Consider the following 26817-nt stretch of genomic DNA (forward strand, 5'->3'; position numbering starts at 1 on the left):
AATAAAGCACAGACTGGAACCCCAAACCCCACAGTTCATTCTCCTTGCCTTAATCATATACATCTTGAGATAAGATGTGGTCATCTGAGGCCCCAAGCAACACAAAGCAGAAACGGAAGTCTTAACAAGGTGCTTTACGAAGCATAGATAACAAACTGGAATACATAACCCTCTTGCTAATGAAAATGATAAAAATAGCTAGTTTGCCGTCCAGCTTTGTATTCTCAGAATAATTCATGATACGTGAAACTGAGGAAAGGGCAGGTGATGGGGGAGGAGGGGAACCAAGTCAAACTGATAACTGGATCAATGGTATTCATATTTTAACTGTTTGAAAAATTACTATGCAAAGAGTACATGAATACCTTCTCATTGTAAAATATTTAAAAGACCCAGAAATAAATAAAGCAAGATGTCTTCCTTCATTCCCACATCCTATATCTACTCCATTCTCCAGAGGTAACCACCATCAAGTTAGCATGTCTCTTTCATTGCAGTATTCTTTTGTAACTTACATATTTTTTAAAATGATATTAACCATACATATTATAATGAAAATTAATTTTTACTTCACCATATGTCTTGGGGATTTTTCCAACTCTACATATAGGTCTAACATGTTCTTTTTAGTGACTGAGTAATATTCTTGGTGATTCCAGTATTCACATAGGTGATCCTTCCAACACCTTGGTCTCTCTACCGGACCACTTAACCTATGGTCATACTCTAGAGCTGTGCCATCCAATATAATAGTCACTAGCCACTTGTAGCTAGTGAGCATTTGAAATGTGACTAGTTTAAGTTAAGATGTGTTTTAAGTGTGGGGCACCTGGGACAGGTCAGTCAGTTAAGTGTGACTTTGGCTCAGGTCATAATCTCATGGCCTGTGAGTTCTAGCCCCACATCAGGCTCTGTACTGACAGCTCAGAGCCTGGAGCCTATTTCGGATTCTGTGTCTCTCTCTCTCTCTGCCCCTCCCCCCCACTCACACTCTTGTCTCTCTCTCTCAAAAATAAATACACATTAAAAAAAATTTTTTAAAGCTGTGTTGTTAAGTGTAAAATACACAAGTTTTGAAGAATTACTATGTAAAAAACGAATTTAAATATCTCACCAAAATATGTCATACGTGAATCACATTATATTTTTATTGGACTATGGTGCTATAGCCTTAGTCCTAAATTATCAGTAAGTTCAAATTCTCTACATTCTCAATTTTAAAATCCCATCTTCTGATCACTACCTCCTGTCCTTCCAGTCCATTCACTTTCACACAACTCCAACATTACTTCAACCTCACCAGAATCTATAATTCAGCATTCCTCCTCCTACCTTCTTACTATCCCTCATGCCCCTCACATCAGCCACATCTTTTTTAAAGTTTGCCAATCTCAAAGCAAAAAATTAAATAAGAATGAATCTAGCTAAGGTTGATTTTTTTAGATAAAAATATTGGCCTCTTTTTTGAATTTTCTGTTCATGTCTTTGACCCACTTGATTTGAGGAAGCTCATCAAGCAAGTTTTATTTGTTCATCTGCTGAGGTAATAATCTGGGAAACACAGCAAGGTTGACTTATGTTCCCCTCCTCTGCCACCTGAAAGCTGAAGAGGTTGGTACCTTATTCCATGACTTCACTTTGCCTTTCCTACATCAGAAAAAACTGGGAAGTCTATTGATATTTTCCTTTGGTGTTGGAAAGCAGTGCTTGCCAAAGTGGCTGTAATGAGGCCTGAATGAAGAAATTAGGGAAATCTTGATCTGGGCATGAAGCCAAAGGTGAAGCTAGGTGAAAGGCAGCAAGGAACTAGAGGCAAGATAGGGCAGAGGTATTAAATACAACCTGGGGCTCATCTCTCAAGGTTCAAATCTTGGCTTTACTACTTACCAACAGGATGACTTTTAACAAGCTGTTTTGCCCCTCTGTACCTCCATTTCCTCATCTGTAAAATAAAGAATAAAGATTTTATTTACTTCATAGTGTTGTTGGGATTAAATGAGTTAATATCTGTAAACCAAAACAGTGGCCAACTCACAGGAAGTCTACATGTGTTACAGCCATTACTGTTATTGTTGCTATGACTCCATACCAATTATCACAGTCCTTTCCCTAGCTGTAATGAATGATTTTAGCATTTTTCTAGGAAATATTAGAAAAAAGCACAGCAAGGAAAATTCACAAGATATCTTTCATATAAATAAATATGTACTCATTTATTCAGCTAGTATTGATTCAAGACCTGGTGTATGAAAGACATTGTATCCCACACATTGGGCAAGTTATCTAAGCTTTCTGTTTCCTCTGAAAACATACTAATAACTGCTTTGCAGTGAGATTACAAAGATTAAAGTGCATGGAACCATACCATACCCCAGCATATACGTAGTGCTTAATAAATGTGTTTATATTGTCTGTTTTCCCTGCCAAGTATATAACAAAGACTAAGATGCAGTCCCTATTATGATAGCTTACCTTCTCTCCTGCCTTTTCTCCTCCATTTCCCCCAATTGCCTTAACCATGTAATTTCCGCCCCCCCACCCCCTGCGCTTTTGTATTGTATTGCATCACATTGCATTGTTTGCAGTGTATTGTATTGATTTTCTCCCTGCTTTTATCAATTACCACCTAAAATATGGGTGCCTGGATTGCCTGGCTCAGAGAGGCAATGGTACTTGCATTCAGTAGTCCCACAGGACTAGTAAACAAAGTTTACTTTGTTTACTATAGTAAACAAAGAAGTTCTTAGTAAGCTCAAATGTACCTCCTGTGGCAATACACCCCAGCCCAGAGCAGAGAAAGTAGGCAAAAACTCAGAACTACCACTTACTCTGTGGAAGTAGTCTAGCTACATATTTTCCCAGCTCTTGCCTATGGGGACCAGCCTCTAACTAGCCTACATTTAGGTGCTGACTGCTTCCCTTTGAGACAATAATGGATTTTGGCACACCCTCAACTGATTGGGGCCACTAAGAACAAAAGATAACTTGGACAACCACAAAGATTTCAGAGACAACCAGGAAAACAAGCCAGGCTAATTGATTTATCTCCTACATGAGACCATGGAAAGCCACATGTAAAAGAATAAAACCTATCTCATACCATATAATAAATCAACTCAAAAAAATAGACTTAAACTTAAGACCTGAAGCCCTGAAACTCTTAGAAGAAAACACAGGGAGTAAACTTTATGACATCAGTCTTGTCAATGATTTTTTTTATATATATTATTTGGCACCATAAGCAAAGGCAACAAAAGCAAAAATAAACAAATGGGGCCATATCAAACTAAAAAGTTTCTGCACAACAAAGGAAACTACAAAAAAAAAAAAGGCAACCTTCTGAATGGCAGAAAATATTTGCAAACCATATATCTGATAACGGGCTAATGTCCAAAGTATATAAGGAACTCATACAACTCAACAGCAAAAAGCAAACAATATGATTTTTAAAATGGGCAAAGGAACCTAGTAGACGTTTTTTCCATAAAAGACATATAAATGGCCATCAAGTGCCCAAAAAGGTGTTCAAGATCACTAATCATCAGGAAAATGGAAGTCAAAATCACAATAACACCTCATACCTGTTAGAATGGCTATCATCAAAAAGACAAGAGATAAAAAGTGTTCGTGAATGAGGAAAAAAGGGAATTCTTGTGCAATGTTGGTGGGAATATAAATTGGTGCAGCCACTATGAAAAACAGTATGGAGTTTTCTCAAAAAATTAAAAATAGAGCTACTAGATGATCCAGAAATTCCACTCCTGGTACATATATGCAAAACAAATGAAACATGATATCAAAGAGATACCTGTATTCCCATGTTTATTTCACCATTATTCACAATAGCCAAGATATGGAAACAACTTTTTTGTCCATCAATGGATGAATGGAAAAAGAAGATGTGAGATATATATTCTATTGTGTTTATATACACTGTATATATTAAAATAATGTATAATAATATTGTATAGGATAATACATACAATTATAAGTGGATAACTATAATATTATAAATGAAAATAGTCATGTATAATATATAAATAACATTGTACTATATGTGTCTATATACATATATAGACTAATATTTTCCAGCCATTAGAAAGAAGGAAATCCTACTATATATAACAACATGGGTGGAACTTGAGGACATTATGTTAAGTGAAATAAGATGGAAAAAGAAAAATATTTCATGGTATCATGATGTCATTTATAAGTGGAATCTAAAAAAAAAAAAAGTCATACTCATAGAACATAGAGTAGAAAAGTGGTTGCCAGGGGCTAGGGTGAGAAAATAGGGAGAGGTTTGTAAATGGGTACAAACTTTTATCTATAAGCAATAAGCTCTAAGATGAATTGGTCTGAAGATCTGATATAAAACATGGTGAATATAACTGGTAAATACTGTACTGTATAATTGAAATTTACTAAGAGATTAGGACTTAAAAGTTCTCACAAACACAAAAGGATAATCATGTGAGGTGATGGATGTGTCAATTAAATTAGATGGGAGGAACAATATACACATGTATCAAGTTATCACAATGTATACTTTAAATATCTTACAACTTTACATGTTAATTATACCACAGAAAAACTGAAATTTTTTAAAGCCCCAGATTCAAGAAACTCAATGAACTCCAACTAAATGAAATTTCAGAAAAAATACCCACACACTACATCATAATCTAATAGCTTAAAACCAGTATGAAAAAGAAAATCTTTGTAGGAGTCAGAGAAAAACCAAAAGAGAGAAGGATGACAACAGACTTCTCACTGGCAACAGTGCTAGCCAGAAAAAAAGTAGAGCAAAACCTTTAAAATACTAACATTAAAAAAAAAAAAAAAAAAAAAAAAGTCTGGGCACCTGGCTGGCTCAAATGGCGGAGCATGCGACACTTGGTCTCAGGGTCATGAGTTTGAACCCCATGTTGGGTGCAAAGATAACTTTAAAGAGTCAACCTAGAATCCTATAGCTGCAGAAATACTTTTCAAAAACTAAGGCTAAATAGGGAGGGTGACATCAGCAATATGGCAAAATAGAAAGCCACAGACCCTCTCCCATAAAGACATAGAACAAATTAAAGGACAAGGAACAAATTAAATCTCCAGAAACTATTCCTAACAAAACACAGACCAAGTACCTTTATACGAAAATCCAGAAACTGTTACCCCAACACAGTGTGGCACAATTAGGAGGAAACTCCCTTCTCCCTGTTGAAAGGAGTGAAACATATCCATCATTCTGACTTTTAGGGGGCTGCCCAAGGGACGATTTTCTGTCTTTCCTGAATCCAAGTACTGACAGGAATAGTGTGCCAGGATAGGGATGGCTGAGAACAGACTATCAACATGCACCAGAGTCTTCATTACCACAGAAACAATAGGTAAAGCTCCAATACTGCAGCTTAATACAGCACCAAAGAGGCCACAGTATCACAAAGTGGCACCAGCAAGAGCACTTGAGACGAAATTGGCAAAGTTCCTCAAGCACAGAGAAGATGCATCCCCAGAAAAGGCTGGAGGAATCTCTAGAATATCTAGCTGGGCTGAGTAGAGAAAGTTTTTCCTACACAAAAGCAAAGCAAAAAACCTGGGGGCAATGAGTGATTCTTCAAATGCTGAAATCCCAACAAAAAATAACAACCCATACTACGAAAGAAGGAAAATGGCACATTTAAAGGAACAAATTAAATCTCCAGAAACTATTCCTAAAGAAACAGACATATACTAAGGATATGAGTATAAGGATATGAGATATAAGGATACTCAATAAATTAAAAGAGAGCATGGATAGACAACAAAATGAAATCGGGAAAAATTATGCATGAACAAAATGAGAATATCAACAAAGAGATAGAAACTATGAAGAAGAACCAAACAAAGTCTGGAAATTAGGAATACAATATCTGGATTGAAAAATTTACTAAAGGTACTCGATGTCAATCAGAAGAAAGAATCAATGAACTCAAAGACAAGACTTTTGAAATTATTGCAGCAGAGGAGCAAAAACAAAAAAAGAATGAAGAAAAATGAAGTGAACCTAAAGCACTTTTGGAACATCATCAAATGGAACCATATATGCATTATGTGAATCCCAGAATGAAAAGAAAGAGAAACTATTTGAAAAAATAATGGCCAAAACCTTCCCAACTCTGAGGAACAAATGGGCATACAAAGTCAAGAAGCTCAAGGAACCCCAATTAGGAAAAATCCAAAGGGATTTACAATGAGAGAAATTGTTGAAGGAGGTAATCAAGAAGATATGACCACCAGTTGACGTGCAAGCTGAACCCGGGCAACCGGAGGCTCATCTTGCGGCCACCCAAGACAAGCCTTGTATGTAAATTCCTTATTAAAACTTCCACCAACCAATCTGGAGTGGTCTGATTCTTGCTTTGGTCTCTACTTGCCCTTTATGTACAGAGGCAGTTTGCAAACCAACGGACATCATAATCAAACTGTCCAAAGTCAAAAACAGAGCATCTTAAAAGCAATGAGGGAAAAGCAACTTATTACATAGAAAAGAGCTACTATTAGATTTCTCAGTGGAAACTTTGCAGGCTAGAAGGGAATAAGATTACATATTCAAAGTACTGATATAAGAAAAAAATGGCAACCAAGAGTATTATATCTGGAAAATCTGTCCATCAAAAACAAAGAAGAAATTAAGAATTTCCCAGATAAACAAAAGTTGAGGGAATTCATTACCACTAGATTTACCCCCATAAGATAGGCTAAAGGGACTCCTTCAAATCGAAGCAAAAGGACTATAAACAGTAACACAAAACCATACAAAAATATAAAATTCCCTGGTAAAGTTAAATATTTTAAAAAATATAGAATCTCGAAGTATGATAATGTAGGTATGTAAATCACTTTACAATATAGTATAGAATTTAAGAAAAAGCATAAAAAGCTGTAGGTTTATGTTAAGAAATATGCAATATAAAAAGATGTAACTATATCATCAGTAACATATAGTGTGAAAAGCAGAGATGTAAAAGAGTGGATTTTACACACAATTGAAGTGATTATCAGTTTAAAGTAGATTGTCATAACTTTAAAACATTTCATGTTATTGCAGTGGTAATCACAAAGAAAATACCCATATAGTATACAGAAAGGGAAATGAAAATAGAATCAAAGTATGGAACATTCCTCCAAAGAGACAACATGTTAGGCCACAAAACAAGGCTTAAAAAGAAGATTCAAACCATTCAAAATATCTTCTCTAACCATGATGAAAGGAAATTAGAAACAAATTAAAAAAAACAAGAAAATTCACAAATATGTGGAAACTTAACAATGAACTCTTTTTAAATTATTCAACATATATTATTCCATATATTAATATATGTAACACATTAATATATTCAACAGGCATAACTAAAATCTCTCAAATTATAGTTCAAATATATTCAATTTGTTTAGTATAAACCAAATCTCTCTTACTGTGTTTAGACTCGATTGACATCAGTGTCAGGAGAGGCAGACCACTATTGGCCCTCCTACATGTTCTCCTGCACGTTCTTGCTGAGCGTGTCAAACTGAAAACCCTATCTGTCCTTTGACTCTGCATCCTCTCTATAGGTAGTCACACAGGCAAATTAATAAGTCCACAACAGATGACCATTATACAACTCCCTTCATTTTTTTCTTCTTCACACATAAAAAAGTCTGTTTAGTTTCTTTTTATAAATTATGAAGTTTTGTTTTTTAAAGAATTTATATTTTGGTTTCTTTTTTATTGAGATATAATTAACATATTAGTTTCAGGTGTACAACATAATGATTCAATATATGTGTATATTTCAAAACTATCACAATAAGCCTAATTAACATTCATCACCACACATAATTACAAATATCTTTTTCTTGTGATGAGAACTTTCAAGATTTACTGTCTCAGCAAATTTCAAAATTACAATACAGTGTTATTCACTGTGGTCACTATGCTGTACATTACACCCCCAGGACTTACTTATTTATAACTGAAAGTTTGTACCTTTTGACCACCTTCACCATTTCACGCATCCTTTATCCCCCACCTCTGGCAACCACCAATCTGTTAATCTGTATTTATGAGTTGGTTTTGTTGTTGTTGTTGTTGTTGTTTGTTTGTTTGTTTTAAATGCCACATGTAACTGAGATCAATGGTATTTGTCTTTCTTTGTCTGATTTATTTCATTTAGTATAATGGACCTCAAAGTCCATCCATGTTGCCACAAATGGCAAGATTTCCTTCTTTTTATGGCTGAATACTATTCAATTGTGTGGATGTATATCACATTTTCTTTATCCATTCATCCATCAATAAACATATAGGTTGAGTCTATATCTTGGCTATTATCAAGTACTGCAATAAACCTGGGAGTGCATATATCTTTTGGAGATAGTGTTTTTGTTTCCTTCAGATAAATACCCAGAAGTGAAATGATCAGATTATATGATAGTCATATTTTTTCCCAATTTTTTTGTTTTATTGATGCCGATGCTCAGGCCTTGACCTTCTGTAGCACTCCTGCTGCTGCTGCTGCTGCTGCTGCTGCTACTTGGTCTTCAGGTTCTCCCGGTGCCGGTTAAGTCACAGCACATGGTATGTGTCTTCTTGGACCACAGATCCAGGGACTTGTATTTCTTGCCCTCAAAGAATTTCCTGAGGTTCTCTTCCAAGTCTAGTTGATGATGGTGCTAGATTAACTTAAAAAAGAAGAAAGAAGACTCAAAGAGCTAAAATAGAAATGAAAGCAGGGATTTTACAACTTATGACCCCAAATTAACAAGGATCATAAGAGACTACTATCAATAGTCTCTACAATCAATAATTATATGCCAACAAATTGGATAACCTAGATGAAATGGACAAATTCCTAGGAACATCTAACCCATCAAGATTGAATCATGAAGAAATAAAAAATCTGAACAGACCTATAACTAGTAAGGAGACTGAAGCTGTGATTAAAAAGCTCCCAACAAAGAAAAGTTTATGAGCAAATGGCTTCACTGAAGAATTGTACCAAACATTTAAAGAATCAATACCAGTCCTCATCAAACTCTGCCTATGAGTTTAAGAGAAGGGAATACCTGCAAAGTCATTCTATGAAGCCAGTATTACAGCATTATCTTGATATTAAAACAAAAAAAGTTAAAGATCCGAGAAAGTTATAGAACAATATTCTTGGTTCATATTGATGAAAAGATCCTAAACAAAATATTGGCAAACTAAATTCAAAAGAACATCAAAAAGTTCATATACAATGACCAAGTGGAAATTATACTTGGAAAACAAGGATGGTTCAATATAAAAATACCAATCAATGTAATATATCTCATTAACAAAATCAAGGACAAAACCACATGATCATCTCAATACAGAAAAATTAAATATCTCTTATGATAAAAGTTACTCAACAAATTAGAATAGAAGGAAACTACCCCAATGTAATAAAAGCCACATATGGAAAGCTCATAGCTAATATACTCAATGGTAGAAGACTGAAAGCTCCTTCACTAAGATGAAGAACAAAGCAAATATGTCCACTCTTGACAACACTATTCAGTGTAGTACTTGAAGTTCTAGCAAAAGTAATTAGATAAGAAATTGGGGAAAAAAGTAAAATTATCTCTGTTCTCAAATGACATACTCTTATATGTAGAAAAACCTAAAAATCCCAGAAAAAAAAAAAACTATTACAACTAAAAACTATTTCAACAAATTTGCAGGATACAAAAGCAACACACAAAAATTAGTTGTCAATAACAATAACAATGCTCAATCCAAGAAAGAAATTAAGAAAATAAACCCAATTAATATACCATTGAAAAGGATAAAATACTTAAGAATACATTTATTCAGGGAGGTGAAAGACTCATGGACTCAAAACTACAAAACATTGCTACAAATATTAAAGAAGACAAAATACATGGAAAGACATCCTGTGCTTCTGGATTGGAAGACTCAGTATGGTTCAAATATCCATATGACCCAAATTGATCTACAGAGTCAATGCAATCCCTATCAAAATATCAATGGCATTTTTTTTTCAGAAATAGAAAAAAATATCTTAAAATTCATATGGAATATCAAGGTATCCTGACTAGCCAAAACATTCTTGAAAAAGGAGAACAAAGTTGGAGGCCTCACACTTCTTATGTCAAAACATAGTACAAAGCAACAGTAAGTAAGACGATGTGCTGTCATAAAGATAGATATATCAACCAATGGAACACAATAGATATTCCAGAAATAAATCTTTGCATATATGGGCAAATGATTATTGACAAGGCTGTCAAAACTATATAATGGGAAAAGGATGGTCTCCTCAAATAAATGGGGTTTGGAAAACTGGATATCCACATACATACATACATACATACATACATACAGTTGGATCTTTTCCACACTCCATATCCAAAACTAACTCAAAATGGATTAAAGACTAAAATGTGATTAAAGACCAAAAACTACACAACTCCTAGAAGTAAACATAGAAAAATGAACTTCAGTACATTGGATTTGGCAATAATTTCTTGGGTGTGACATCAAAAGCACAGGAAACAAAAAAAGCCTGTGCAAAACAAAATAAATCCAATTAATATATGACAAATGACTTCAACAGACATTTTCCTAAAGAATATACACAAATGGCCAATAAGCACACAAAAAGATGCTCAACATCACAAATCATCAGGGGCATGCAAAGTAAAACCACTATGAGATACCCTCTCACACTCATCAGGATGGCCACTATCAAAAGAACAAAAAATAAGTGCTGACAAGGAAATGGAAAAGTTGGAACATTTGTGCCATGCTGGTAGGAGTGTAAGATGGTGCAGCCATCATGGAAAACAGTATGGCAATTCCTCAAAAAAATAAAAATAGAAATACCACATGATCCAATAATCTCACTTCTGGGTGTGTATACAATAGCATTCAAAGCAGAGGCTTGAAATGATATTTGCACACCCATATTCTTTGTAGCATTACTCACAATAGCCAAGTGATGAAACAATCCAATGTTCATGATTGAATAAATGGATAAAGAAAATGTGGTACCTACATATACATACTTGGAATATTATTCATTGTTTTTCATTTTTTTGAGAGAGAGAGGGAGCAAGTGAGTGAGGGGCAGAGAGAGATGGGGAGAAAGAGAACCCCACAAGGGGCAGAGAAAGAGAGAGAGAGAGAGAGAGAGAGAGAGAAGTGGGGCACACCCAAGGTGGGGGGCTTCAGTTCATCAGATGCAGGGCTCAAACTCAGCCACCCAGGTGCTCCATAATATTATGCATTCTTTAAAAAGCAGTAAATCCTGTAACATGCTGCAAAATGGATGGAAATTTACTAAATAAAATAAGCCAGTCACAAAAGAACAAATAAAGTATGATTCCATTCATATGAAGTATCTAAAGTAGCTAAACCCAAAGAAACAGAAAGTAGAAAGGTGTTTACCAAAGGCTGAGAGGAGTGGAGAGGAGTAATTAGTATTAAGTGGGTATAGAGTTTCAATAGAGAAAAAATTATAGGGGCTCCTGGGTGGCTCCGTCAGTTAAGCATCTGACTTCAGCTCAGGTCATGGTCTCACAGTTCGTGGGTTCGAGCCTTGCATCAGGCTCTGTGCTGACAGCTCAGAGCCTGGAGCCTGCTTTACATTCTGTGTCTCCCTCTCTCTCTTCCTCTCCCCCACTCACACTCTGTCTCTCTCTCTCAAAAATAAAATAAAACCATTAAAAAATCTTAAAAAAAAAGAAAAAATATAGAGATCTGTTGCATAACACTGAATATACTTAACATTACTGAACCAAACATTTTTAAATGGTTAACATGGTAAATTTGATGTTATGTGTTTTTTACCACAATTTTAAAACTAAGGTTAAATACTTTTTAGAGTTGGAAAAATGTGAGAGAATTCACTACCAGAAGATTTGCATTCTAAGAAATGACAGTAGAAAGAAAATGATACCAAATGGAATATCTATAAAAAGAATGAAGGGGTATTAAGGAGGGCTCTTGTTGTGTTGAGCATTGGGTGTTATATGTAAGTGATGAATCACTAAATTCTACTCCTGAATCCAATATTACACTACATGTTAACTGGAATCTAAATAAAAATTTAAAAAAAATAAACTAACAGTTTTGATAAGGATAGGCTTATCATAATTTGAATATCATACTTTGAAATGTAATATTTTGCTTCCAATTAATTATTACTATATGTGCAACTAATTACCAATAGTAATTCCTAATTTTTGTCTTCAAACATTTACATATTTTATAATAAAAAATAAAATTAAAAGGCTAAATAAATGAATAAAAATAAAATAAAATAAATAAATAAAAATAAATAAAAAGAATGAAGAGTACTACAGATGGAAAATATGTGGATAAAGGTAAATTTTCTTAGTTTTAAAAGTGTTTTCAGGGAAACCTGGGTGGCTCAGACCGTTGAGCCTTCAACTTCAGTTCAGGTCATGATCTCATGGCTTGTGAGTTCGAGCCCCGCATTGGGCTCTATGCTGACAGTTCAGAGCCTGAAACCTGCTTTGGATTCTGTGTCTCCCTCTCTGCACCACCCACCCCTGGCTTGTGTGCCACCCCTCCCCAGCTTATGTGTGTGCTCGCTCTCTCTCTCTCAAAAACAAATAAACATTTAAAAAAATGCTTTCAAAGAAAAATGACCATTGAAATAAACAAAAAATAACCATGTATTGTGTTGTTTATAACATACTTAGAAGTAAATGTATGATAATAACAAAAAGACCAAGAGGAAATAAAGAAAAGTATACTGTTGTAACATTCTTTTATCATACATAAAATGGTATAATATTACTTGAAGATAGGTTGTGATAAGTCAAAGATGTTGCAGGTTTAATTGTGTCCCTCCAAAATATATTTGCAAGTTCTAATCCTCAGTACCTGTGAATGCGTCCTTATTTGGAAACAGGGTCTTTGCAGATGTAATCAAGTTAAGATGAGGTATATTGGATTAGGGTGGGCCCTTAATGAATGACAAGCATTTTCATTAGACTAGAGAAATTTGGGTACATAGGCACACACAGAGAGGAAAAGACCCTGTGAAGGCACAAAGACACAGGGATAGATGCCATGTGAATACAGAAGAAATTGGAGCAATGCATTGACCAGAGACATCAAGGTTTGCCAGCAAACACCAGAAGCTAGGAGAGAAGCATGGAACAAATTGTCCTTCAACACCTCCAGTAGGAACCAACCCTGCCAATACATTGATTTCAGACTTCTAGCCTCCAAAACAGTGAGCAAATAAATTTGTTGTTGTAAGCTGCCCAGTTTCTGGTACTTTCTTATAGTAGCCTGAGGAAACTAAAACAGGTGTATACAGTACTATACATGCTAAAGCAATCATTGCAATTTTTAAAAAGAACTGTAGGTAATAGGCCACTAAATGAATAAAATGTAATAAAAAATATTCAATTAGTCAAAACAAACAAACAAAAGCAGAAAGAAAAGGGGGATATAGAACAGATGGAAGAAATAGAAAACAGATTTCAAGGTGATATATTTTAAACCCTGGGATATAAAAATCATATTAAATACAAATGGCCTAACCACCCCCCTTCATTAAAAGTCAGAAATTGTCAATTTAGATTTTAAAAATCCAATTATCTCCTGCCTATAAAGCCTGCATTAAGTACAAAGACACAAGTAGGTTAAAAAGCAAAAAGATGGGGAAAGCTATGTCATATTTATACTAATTTTAAAAAGTTACTGTAGTACCTATATTAATATTAAACAAAGTGAATTACAAAGCAAACGATATTACCAAGTATTAAGAAGATCATTTCATAGTTATACAGGGATCAATTTATCCTAAATATTTATTCATATAATGTGGAACTTCAAAACACATGAAGCAAGAACTGATAGAATTGAAAGGAACAATAGGAAAATTTCCATAATAGTTGGAGATTTCATTAACCTCTCAGTAATTGATAGAACAAGTTGGTAGCAATTCAGAAAGGATAAAAAGTCTTAAACAATGCTATCAACCAATTTGTGATAACTGATGTTTTAGAACACTTGGCACAACAACAGCAGCATATACATTATTTTCAATCAAACATGGAACATTTATCAACATGGACCAGAATCTGGGCTATAAATATCAATAAATTTTAAAGGATCCAAATCATACAAAGTATATTCTGTGACCACAATGGAATTGAATTAGAAATATTAACAGAAAGGTACATGGAAAATTGGAACTATTAGAAAACTAATAAACATACTTCTAAATAACTCATGGATCAAAGAAAAAAAGCAAAGAGAAATTAGAAAGTGTTTTGAACCAGGGGCTCCTGGCTGACTCAGTCGTTTAAGCATCCAACTTTGGCTCAGGTCATGATCTCATGGTTCAGTTCTTGAGTTCGAGCCCCACATCGGGCTCTGTGCTGATGCTCAGAGCCTGGAGCCTGCTTCAGATTCGGTGTCTCCTTCTCTGTCTTCCCCTCCCCACTCACACTCTATCTCTCTGTCTCTCTCTCAAAAATAAATAAACATTTAAAAAAATTAAAAAAAGAAAGTGTTTTGAACCAAATTGAAATGATAAACATTCCAAAATATGTAGGATACAGTTAAAGCAGTACTTGGAGGGAAATTCATAGCACTAAACACATATGTTGGGGGTGGGGGAAAGATCTCACTTCAAATGACCTCAGCTCCTTCCTAAAGAATTTGGAGATAAGCCCCTGATTCTTGATTTCAGCTCAGGTCATGATATCATGTTAGTGGGTTGGAGCCCCATTACAGGTTCTGTGCTGCTGGTGTGAGCCTGCTTGGGATTCTCTGTCCCTCTGTCCCTCCCCTGCTCCTCAAAATAAATAAATTTAAAAAAAAAAAGAAATTATAAATAGAGGAGCAACTAAATCCCAGGTAGGAAGAAGAAAATAAATAATATAGATCAAAGTACAAAACAATCAAATTGAAGACAAAAAAACAACCCCCCCCCAAAAAAAAAAAACCACAATGAAATTTAAAAAAGAAAAAACAATCCGGTTACTTGAGAAGATCAAACCAACCATTAGCCAGATTGACCAGACACTCAAAAAAAGAGAAGACACAAATGACAGATATCAAGAGAAATGTGATCTCACTACCCATTCTACAGACTTAAAGGCTAATAAGAAAATATAGTAAACAATTTAAGCTAATAATTTGAGAATTTAGATGAAATGGACGTTTCTTGTTGAAGAACTGATTTTTTAAATAAAATCTCAATTACTAAATTGCTTTTATTACTTCAGAATGGCATGCTGCAGATACTGTACAGCACGAATATTTATAGATTTTAAAATTAGCTTAAAACCGTTAAAAATTAAATTTGAATGAGTATAGAATGGAGACAAAGTAGTCACTTGCGCACGCACTCACGCGTGCGAACAGACGTTACGGTTAGCACCTTAAGCTGGTTTTCTCAAACTGTCTCTGCCTTTTACCTAGGAAACTTTCCAGGTGGGGAGTATACTGGCTTTTTGGCTTGGAATCTGAGGACCTGTTTTAATTTTCTGGTTTATTGACCAGCGACGATTTGACATTGGATAAATTCCTCCCAGCCACAGGAGTTTTGGGCGCTCTTCTCCTGCTCACCTCGCCAATGAAATTTTCCCTCTTTATTTTGAATACCTCTTTCTCCTTGATAAAGCTCAGTGATTTCCAAAGCAACCTTGACAAGCACTTTTATAGGATCCTCACAACTTTACAAAATAATCAAGGAGAGTATTATTTCCCCTCCTGTTTTATAGATGAAAAAAGAACCAATGGAGATGAGAACTGAGAGGTCTTCAGAGGCTTGGTCCAAGACTTTGGTTCTCAATTGTTCTGACTTACGAAGCCACTAGCTCTCTCACTCTCTAGTTTTTCTTTCACCATAACTCACCCAACCCTTTTTTTTTATAAGCAGTCCTCAGCAGGGCACCAGAGATCCTCAGAAAAAAAAACAAAAAACAAAAAACAAAACTCTCGCTTGCTCTTGAGGTGCTCAGACTGTGGTGGAACATTTAACCAGATCACAACGTAGCACGGGAACTTAAGATTCAAGGGAGAATAAAAAACCGATGGAGCCAAGAAATCTCAGCTTCTTTTAACAGTACCTATAGCATGCCAAGGGCTGTGCAGTTTTCTATATACCCTATCTCAACACATGAGGTTGGCTCTATTGGCCAGGAACTGAAGTAATGTGTGCAAGGTAGGTTTTCAGTGAAAGGAGAAGCATTACGGTCACTCTGATACCGAAATTGCACAATTTCCACATACTCTGTCCTGGAAGGCGGAGGATAGGTTGTTAACAAGTACCCTCCGCGCTCGCCGAAAACCCACTCCTCACTCAGCGGCCCACCACTTCCCTCGGCTGAACTCCCCCAGCAGGAAGTTACTACTGCACACAACCTCCGTGCTGGAAGCCCAATCAGCGCCCGCGACCCGGCGCCTGCCTGACCCGAGTCACGTGTCAGCCAAAGATGGCTGCGTTCAGGCTAGTTGAGCAAAGGTTGGCGTGAACCCCAGCGTGCCGAGGAGGGTTGTGACCAGAGCATAAGGTAATGGCATTCTGGGGAAAGGGTGCAGTAAATGCTCGGGTACCAAGAGAGGTACAGCGCGGTGATGTGCCGCTCACCTGCAGCGCGGGAATGAGATCCACTGACTGGGTCGGAAGAGGGAGGAGGGGAGACGACGCCTATCGTCTCTTCACTTTACATCCTAGAAGAAAAGACCTTATATTTAAATTAAGCTAATAGAAAAAAAAAAAAAAGTCTGCGTCTGAATTTAATCCTGGCTTTACTGCTAATAGCCAGGGTGACCCTGGCCTAACTTAATTTTCAGAGGCCCCACTTGGCCCTTTGCCTATCTAAGAGCTATCCTGAGGGATGTGAGATAGCTAAGGCAAAAGCTTTTAAAAATGTTTGTAGGATTTAAAGGTGACATTGTCTTGGACTTGGATTCGTTATGTTTTTGTTTTTATTGTATTAAAAAATTTTTTGAAAGTAATCTTTACACCCAAAGTGGGGCTCAAACTCACGACCCCCGAAATCAAAAGAGTCGCATGCTCTTTGAACTGAGGACCCCCAGAGATCAAGAGTCGCATGCTCTTCGGACTGAGCAGCCAGGCACCCCTGGATTTATTGTTAGTAACGCAGATACAAAGGCCTACTGCGGGCTGCTATGGCAGAACTTTTTTGAATTAAGGAAGACTTTTAATAGCCACATCTTAGAAAAAGCTAGTTCACAGAACTCGGAACCTCGTCAATATGCAGAGCATAAAATAGAAAACTAGTCCAGCAGCAGGCTGGACTTTCTAAGGAAACAATTTACTTCAGAACTATACATCGTACACTTTCTCAGTACATTTTTTAGATTTTTTTTATAATATCTATTTTAGAAGGAGAGACAGAGCGTGAGCGGGGGAGGGGCAGAGAGGGAGGGAGACAGAATCTGAAACAGGCTCCAGGCTCTGCGGTGTCAGCGCAGAGGGGTCTTGAACTCAGGAACATCGAGATCACGACCCGAGCTGAAGTCGGTGGCTTAACCGACTGAGCCAGCCAGGCGCCCCAAATTTCTCTGTATATACTGAATTTATATATCTATCCACACAACACACGTGCGCCTCCAGCACATAAACAGAATTATTCAAAGTTCCTGTAGGTCAGAGATGGTGTCTGTCGTGGTACTATAACCAAGACCCTCAAAAAGTTTGTGTCCAGGAAACTAGATGTAAATTTCTAAGTCTATATTGTACTTATTAATTTTAAATCTAGGGATATGAAGTTTCATTTCACTCAACATGTTCCAAATGAAGTCTTATATCTAACAGGTACCCAGCAATAAATCAGTGTTGTAAATTAATCTCGTAGCAAATGTATAACAAAAATCTAATTTCATAAAACTGTGTTGTATTTTGCTGTTATTTCTGAACTTTTGCTTTGAACTCTGCTACCTTGAAATCTTGTTTAATGAGCTAAATCTTCAGGCTAATACTCATAGTTCACCATCCCCCTACTCTACATTACTAGCTGGCCCTTTAGAGAAAGTGTGCAGATTTCTACTTTAGGGTATACCTGAAAGTGAAATTGATTATATGTTTCTTCTACCTACTAAACAATACCAAATTCTTTATTCTAAAGTGGTTGTATCCAAAGTGGGTACAGTGTACACTTTGACCAGTGGCACATGAGAGTTCCAGTTACCCAGCATTTTTGCCAGTAATTGAAATTGTGAGGTTTTAATTTAGCCAACCCAGGTACAGACTGATATCTCATGGTGGTTTTAATTTTTTATAATGAGCTTAAACATATTTTCATATCTATTGGCTGTTTGCTTCCCTCTTTGTGAAAGTACCTGTTCAAACCTTGTGCCAACTTTTCTATTGCGTTGCTTGCCTTTTTCTTGATATATGAACTTCTTTACATATTCTGGGTACTAACTGCTCCTCTGTCAGTTATATATTGCAGACATTTTCTCCCAGACTGGCTTATCTTTATAGTAGCTATTGATCAACCCAAGTTCTTAATTTTAATCAGTTAATATTGGCTTAATGTTAGTTTTAGGTGTTATGTTTAGTGCTGTTTACAAATTCAGAAATATTTTAAGGATTATAAAGCTATTCTGTATTTCCTAGAAGCTTTATGGGTTGCTTTTCGTGTTCTGATTCTATTTCACTTAGAATATATTTTTTGGTATGGTGTGTATGCATTGATTTTTCAGATTATGAATTCAAGCTATAGCTAATTTTTTAATTAAATATTTATGGTATTTATAAAGCTTTTTATAAGCCTTTTTGTTGTTTTTCTATAGATACATATTATTGAGAAATATTTTAATTTTTTAAGGCTCAAGATGAAAAATCATGAACCAGATGATACTGTCAAGGAAGACTTAATTTTCAATATCATAACCAGAAAAATTAACCACCTCCCAGAAGCAGAAAGGTAATTTAATTTAAATTTAATTAAAAAATATCTTTTACCAGGTGGATTTTCATCATTCGTTCATTATCTCACATTTATTTGATTTGAATATAAACATATAATGTCAGAAGGAAACTGAGTTCATTTTCTTGCCTTACTGAGAAAACCCAAGACCAGGAGAGGTTAACTATTTTGCTTGAAGTTAAGGCTAGAATTCATGCCTTTGGACATATCTAATTATATGATAGTGCTCAGCAATTTTTCCATTTGGGTGAGAGTATAGTCAGATGTGAACATTTATAGACTCATCTAAATAATAGACCTTTAAGATGGCTTTTAAATGGTCTTCTTTGGGGGCGCCTGGGTGGCTCAGTCGGTTAAGCGTCCGACTTCGGCTCAGGTCATGATCTCACGGTCTGTGAGTTCAAGCCCCGAGTCGGGCTCTGTGCTGACAGCTCAGAGCCTGGAGCCTGTTTCAGATTCTGTGTCTCCCTCTCTCTCTGCCCCTCCCCTGTTCATGCTCTCTCTGTCTCAAAAATAAATAAACGTTAAAAAAAAATTTTTTTTTTAAAAATTAAATGGTCTTGTCAGTTCATTTCTAGAACTATGTTTTACAGTCCAAGAGAGTGCCATGTGACACACATGACAAGAAATGCCAGAGAAATGAGATCATGGCTTAAAGATCTATATTATTAAATAGAAAAAGGCTATATAGGAAACAGAGTATCTCTGAAGACAGCACTGAATAGTGCATTTCTATAGCAAGAAGACCTCTCTGAATAGGTTCCATTTAAAGAGAAATTATGAGACCAAAAAGCATGAAGGGGAGCCAGCCTAGGGAGGAGAGAGACACAGTATCTCAGGCAGAGGGGATGGCATATGCCTAGGCCACAAGGTGGCAAAATGTTGATCATACCTGAGGAAACAGTGTTACTGAAAAACAGGGAAGTGGGCATAAGATTGAAGGAACAGGAAGAGTTATAAGCAGGGAATGATGTGATCCAGCTAACATTTCTAAAGAACGTTCCAGTTGCTTTGGGGAACTAGATTTAAGGTAGGAGAGAAATTTAAGACCAGTAAGAAAACTGGTATAGTAATGTTGGTAGGTGGTGATGGTAGGGGTGGGGTCATTGGACATGAAAAAGGTGGATTTGAAATACATTTTGGAGTAAATTCCAGATACATTCTTGAGTAAATTCCAGTCTTGCTGCTACTTAGCCCAACAAGAGAGAACCTATAGACCAAGGGCAGCAATAAGAACTTGGTGAGATTTCATAAGCTGTATATCCTACAGCTCTTCCCCCACCACACACACACACACACACACACACACACACACACACACACACACTGTACGTCCTTTTGTTGTTTTCCTGAGGGAGGTAACAGAACTTTTCAAGCAATAAAGGGCTTGTGTCCATGTTTCCAGCTCAGTAAGGTAGAGAGCCAGAAAGACTGACATAATAGGTGGTGGCAGCTTTGAAAAGAGCAGGCTATCTCACTGGGACTTTCACCAAATAAGAATGCAGAAACAGTGGGGAAGTAAGCTGGAACTGCATAGTAAGTAAGCTTTAATTTGGAAGTAAAAATTGCTCTCAGGCATTGGCACCTGAACAGGGCAGATGACAGTGTCTCCTTATCTTTAACTTATTTCATATTTTTCCCGTTCCTGTTTTCTTATCCTTGTTCTCTTAAGTTTGAATCCTCACCTGGTCTTGCATTATCATTAGATATGTTTAATAGGTATTTGAAAAGTCCTGAGGTGTATGAAACTTTAATATCAAAAACTTCACTTTCTGATCTACAAAATAATTTTATGTACCATATATTTCATTGCCACTTAATTGTGATCTTCTATTTCATGTGTTTCATTCATGTTGTCTAGTTGTTTTGTGTCTTGCTAAACAGTCATGAGTTTCTAGTAATATAGGCACTTTCTTGGAAAACTGACTTGCAAAGGAGCTGCTAGATAGTAACTGTTTTGTACTGAATTATTAACTAAAAAATGTGACTCTAAACCATAAGAAATTAAAATTTGGGAGGCCATAAACTTTGCTATTCAAAAATACAAAAATACATAGGTCTTTCACTTTCATGGGTTTTCTGTTATTGTTTGGTAGGTTCTCTAGGCTCTCCTCACTTTTTAAATATATCTTGTGTACCCTAAGTTTCTAAACTGCCTCTCGCTTATACTTCCATTACCATTTCAATAGACTTGTTTTATCTCATGCTCACATGTCTTTCATCCTCCAATAATAAACTATGAAAACACTGAAGGTAGAAGATAATTTTTTGTCTCCAGCATCAAGTCTGCTGCGTGTAATAGGTACTCAGTGATTGAATGACAAGCACTATTATGATTGCAGAGTGACAGGTAAGAAAAGTAATGCCTTATACAATGTAGGAAGCTCAATTAGGAATTCCTAGAAAAGCTTTTTAAGATGAGTGTTAACCACAGAAATTAGGGGGCATTGTGTGGGTCGTCTGGCTAAATAAATGATGAGAAATTTTTAGAGTTTGATGCCTGTGTTGTAGATGGCAAGGCAGGTGGTAGAAAAGTGGTAGGCTAAAGAGTTTGGAGTACTTTCAGTATCCAGCAATAAGTTTAGGTATTATTTTTTCCAAAACTAAAGAAAGCATAGAACATGCATTTTAAAATTCATACATACCTTGGCTAAAAACCAATTCTACCACTTACTAGCTCAAAACATCAATTTCTTCTTTATTTCAGTGGGTTGTTGTAAAGTACCTAACATAGGATATCCCTTAAATATTAGTACTCCTCCACCTCCCTATCCTGATTCTAATCCTTCCGGGTAAAGTGAAAGGAAACCTATTAATTTCACCTTAATGAATGCCTTTTAGGTGTCAGGTGCTACTGAAAACAAGACAAATATATCTTTGTATCCATTATCTTCAAGTTATTTACTTGAAGACTGGTGGGGAAGCCTGACATAGAAGTATTTGTAAGATAGATCCACCTTATCATCTGTTGTGCTAGAGTTAAGTATTGGGTATTGTGGGAGCCCAAAGAGGCATTCACAAGACCCTTCAGAAGCTCTTTCCGGTTACATTGTTGTGGGAAATTTCTATACTGTCTCATGCAAAATCACAAAGTCCATTCAGTAAGATCTAAATGTATCACTCTATCCTTAATTGTTGAACAAATTCAAAAGACCTTAGAATAAAAATCTATATATAAAACATTATTCTAAAAGGTTTTTGTTTTACGGAGCTCTAAGGGATAAATGTGGTATCCTGTTATTCCTATAATTCTGTCGTGTTTACACCAGAATTGTTGGACAGCACACACAAAAAAAGTTACTCTTTTTTTCTCACCATTCAGGAATCTATTTGAACATGGATCAGTTTATATTGGACTTAACGCTGCTCTCTGTGGTCTAATAGCAAATAGTCTTTTTCGACGCATCTTAAACGTGACACAGGCTCGTATAGCTGCTGGCTTACCAATGGCAGTGATCCCATTTTTGACTGCGCATGCATCTTACAAAGGTTTTGTAAATCTACCTTTGAATACAGGTAAATTCGATTTCACTATCACCAGAGTTTGCTTTGGTATATATTATTTGCACTTTACATTAATCCTTAAATATTAACACCAGGTTAATATATTTTAGTCGGTGCATGGATAAGACTGAAACTTGCTAGCCTGTGTAAAGTGGCAGTTCATATAACAAGTTAGTCTTCTATGCAAGTGAAATGCACACTCATAGCAGTTATAGTTTTCTTTAGCTAAGTTCTTTCCCACAATACTTAAAGAAATATGTGTAATTTTTTTTAAATGCTTCCTTAGTTTTCTTTTTTAACGTTTATTTATTTTTGAGACAGAGAGAGACAGAGCATGAACGGGGGAGGGTCAGAGAGAGAGGGAGACACAGAATCGGAAACAGGCTCCAGGCTCTTAGCTGTCAGCACAGAGCCCGACGTGGGGCTCGAACTCACATACCGTGAGATCATGACCTGATCCGAAGTCAGACGCTTAACCGACTGAGCCACCTAGGCACCCTGCTGCCTTAGTTTTCAAAAAAATTGTATAGAGGAAAAAAGGGGGGGAAAAACTGAAGGGAATAAGACCCTTTATAGATTAAATCTCCCAATGCACTAAATATATATACAAGAATTACAAATATATGGAGACTTCATTTCCTTTTGATTGTTTACCGTATGTGCTGAGTGCTTTCAGTATAAGCATACCTTGGAGATATTGCAGGTTAGCCAGACTACTGCAATAAAGTGAATGTTTTAGCAAAATCCAGAGAATTTTTTGGTTTCCCAGTGCATATAAAAGTTATGTTTACAATATGCTATAGTCTGTTTAAAGTGTACAATAGCATTATGTCTAAAAAAACCAATGCATGTACTTTAAAAATATTGCTGTCATTTAAGCTTTGAACGAGTGGTAATCACTGGTTACAGATCACCATTCACCATAACAAATGTAACAATAATGAAAAAGTGTGAAATGTTATGAGAATTACCAAAATATGACACAGAGACATGAAGTGGGCAAATGCTGCTGGGAAAATGGTCCCTACAGACTTACGCAAAACAGAGTTGCCACAAACCTTCAATTAAAAAAAAAAAAAATGCATTACCTGCAAAGCATGATAAAATGAAGCACAATAAAACAAGGTATGCCTGTATGGCTAATCATGAAAATTTTTTGACTGATTTCAAATAAAAATATTATTACTGCAGGTGATGGTCAGATGGAAGGAAGATAGTCCACTTAAATTCTCTTAAGTGTTCCAAATTGGTTTAAACTGGATGAATATTTTGCATGAATCCCCATGATCACTGTGGAAAGAATTTTTAAGATCTAGGGAAACCTACCACCCAGTGAACCGAACAGACTAAAACTTAAGTTATTAATTTAGCTTTCTGTTTTTAAAATAGCTTATACTAATTTGGAAATGAATAAAGAATTTTATGAAAATAGTCAAGCTATATAATATAAAAACAGAAAATGAACTACAAATCATTTTTTAAAAATGAGTTACAAGTTTCCTGAAGACAGATTACCTCAGGTTTGCCAATACAAGTGCAGAAAGCAGAAGCAGTGCAAACTGAGATTATATTCAAGTTCAAAACAAATTATTTTTCCTAAGATGGTTTCGTTATTCATGGCCATTTTAGGTTATCCATACATATTATACCTTCTAATATGCCTTGTAGATTTGTATTTGCTGCCTGAAAATTGAGTTCTTTGTGACACATTTAAGATAAGCTTGCATTTTTAAAATCACGTTTGCTTGACTATCATGACCTTCATTTTAGAACTGATTTTTTTCCTAGGTGATTTGAATTGTGAAACCTGTACCTTAACACGGGGTGGACTGGTTGGTCTTGTTTTTGGTGGTCTGTACCCTGTTTTCTTGGCTATACCTGTGAATGGTGGCCTAGCAGCCAGGTAGGATTCTTTTTTTTCCTCATAATCATTGAAAAACTTCAAAAATATATAAATGACTACTTCTCAAGAATTTGAAAACAGTTCTAGAAATTGATGCCACTATACCTCTTGGGTATATAGGTTCGTAACCTTAATTTGTTTATTGAATGCCAGCTACAAAGCTGCAAACATTACTCTGCCAAGCATGAGAGCTCATTAAAGAAAAATTCCATCACAAAATGGCTAGCTATAAAAGCCAAATATTGCAGTTATTTTCTGATGAATTCATATCTAGCAATATAAGCTGTATGAGCCTTCAGAGGCAAAGTGGATAAAGGGTCAAAAAACCCAAAAGTATAGTTTTAAAGACTAATGACATCAAAGAGAATAACCGAATTACCTTAATCTTTACCTAAACTAGTTTTATCTTAAGACTTCTGGGATTAATAGATACTGTACCATTTGATACAACTGTCTTTTCTAGAGAATGTCTCAATGTTTTCTTATAGGTATGAGTCAGCCCTGCTACCAGAAAAAGGAAACATCTTAACTTACTGGACTAGAATTTCTAAACCTGTCTTTAGAAAGATGTTATTTCCCATTTTGCTCCAGACCATGTTTGCAGCATACCTTGGATCTAGACAATATAAATTAGTTATAAAGGCTCTTCAGTTACCTGAACCTGGCCTAGAAATTCAGTGATTGTTAAACAACTTTGTACACAAAAATAAAACTGTAATGTATGAATAAATGTCTAGTGTATGAATAAACATACATTTGTTAATTTATCACAAGGTACGGTTCTGGGACCGATAACATTAAGGCTACACAAGGCAACACAAGGCTGAATATCATTAAGGGCCATCCCTTTAAACAAGAGTGTAACTTCTTTAATTTGCCCAATGTTCTCTTTCACTTCACTTGCTCCACTCCTTTACATTAAGCATATTTTGGTCCATAATACAGGAAAAATAGCCTTACAGCAGTTTTAACTGAAGGCCTCATAAAGAATCCAAGCTGGAATGAAAATGGGAGGCAGGGATGAGGATCAGTTCACTACAGCAAATGTTACTCACACTTCCGTTTTCCCAATTCACTCTTTCCATTGGTATTATTAATCCATAGAAGTTTAGAACATATTTAACGACCTTCCTCACAGAGGGATCAATTCTTACAGTCTTAAAGATGGTGGGCTCAGCTGGAGCTGATATGTTGATATTGCCAATACAGTGATAGAATGATAGAGTTAACTATTTAAAGAGTCATCTTAATTATCTCTGGATATCTATGTTCTTGGAAGATCAAGGCAAATCCTACCTCTGAAGATTCCATCTAGTATGGGATAACCCTTTGGGGTCACATACCCAGACTTTTTTTTTTTTTTTTTTTTTTAGCTGTGTGGTGTAAATTGAGCAACTTAACCTCTCTGGTCCTCAGTTTCTTCAACAGTAACCTCACTCAAGATTGGTATTATATAATATATGGAAGTTGACTAACCCACCACCTGACATAAATAGTAGCACTTAAATAGAACACTCTTCCTATTGCTCCCGGTTTTGTTTTCTGAAGTAGCCTCATCTAATATTCCTCATTTCCTAAGACAGATCATTTAAATTTTCTAAGTGACGTATTACATTCCTCTTCCTAAAACTTTTCATCTCATTTCTTTATTTTCTTAAGTGAAAGCATCTAAATCACCATGGTAACTAGCTACTATCCTTATGTGGCTGAGATGTAACTAGTGCAACTGGAAAACTGCATTTTTACCTTTAATTAAAGTTTTTAGCCACATGTGAGTAATGGCTACAGTACTGAACGGTGTGGATCTAGACTAACACTCCCTTATGAAACAAGCCAATCTTACCAAATAAAGTGTCCTCCTACAACATATTCACAAACATCTTATTTATTCCTTTCAAATGTAGTGATGTATCTGTTATATAATCTTATGCTACTTAATTACATGAAAGGAGAATTTAATTTAGCTTGTTACCTAGAAAATGCAGCCTCATGAGTGAAATAGGCTTTCAGGGTCTCCTCAAAGAAGAAAGCAGTACAGCTAAATATTTTTAAATTCAAACAAAATTAACAAAATTCAAAATTCATTTTAAATATTTCAGAAAGATGATGTTCAACAAGTACCTTAAAATGTATTCCCTAACAAATTTATATATAGAACGATCCCAATTACAAAGCAAAAGAAATCTATATTTTACTATGAATATTCTCTGGGTTAGAGAATTAGTGGTGATTTTTCTTTTTGTTTTTGGTTCCTTTCTGTATTTTCTCAGTTTTCTATAATGAATATGCTTTACTTAAAGCTCTCTGACCCTTGGGTGCCTGGGTGGCTCAGTTCGTTAGGCATCCAACTTCAGCTTAGGTCATAATCTCATGGTTCATGGGTTTGAAGCCCGCATCAGGCTCTGTGCTGACAGCTCAGAGCCTGGAACCTGCTTCAGATTCTGTTTCCCTCT

General features: G+C 35.8%; 1 protein-coding gene and 1 long non-coding RNA gene across 3 annotated transcripts; one reads left to right on the top strand and one right to left on the bottom strand.

The window, feature by feature from the left end:
- Positions 1 to 1033: 1033 nt before the first annotated feature.
- On the bottom strand, positions 1034 to 26817 carry LOC125917019 (uncharacterized). Of its 2 annotated transcripts, none has more exons than XR_007456080.1 (3): positions 16647 to 17703; positions 8508 to 8700; positions 1034 to 1942 (listed from the first exon to the last, which is right to left on the bottom strand). It is a non-coding gene; the product is annotated as an uncharacterized LOC125917019 (long non-coding RNA). The 2 variants fall into 2 exon arrangements; XR_007456081.1 differs by lacking the exon at positions 1034 to 1942 and adding an exon at positions 26337 to 26817 and having other exon boundaries at positions 7357 to 8700; positions 16647 to 16729.
- On the top strand, positions 18863 to 25131 carry LOC125917018 (transmembrane protein 126A). Its single transcript, XM_049623271.1, has 4 exons — positions 18863 to 18954; positions 22280 to 22473; positions 24250 to 24364; positions 24853 to 25131. The coding sequence occupies exons 1-4, from the start codon at positions 18863 to 18865 to the stop codon at positions 25043 to 25045; spliced, it is 594 nt and encodes a 197-aa protein (XP_049479228.1). The 3' UTR covers positions 25046 to 25131.

This window comes from Panthera uncia, unplaced genomic scaffold (genome assembly GCF_023721935.1).
Source record: "Panthera uncia isolate 11264 unplaced genomic scaffold, Puncia_PCG_1.0 HiC_scaffold_1399, whole genome shotgun sequence".
In the NCBI taxonomy this organism is placed as follows: Eukaryota; Metazoa; Chordata; class Mammalia; order Carnivora; family Felidae; genus Panthera; species Panthera uncia.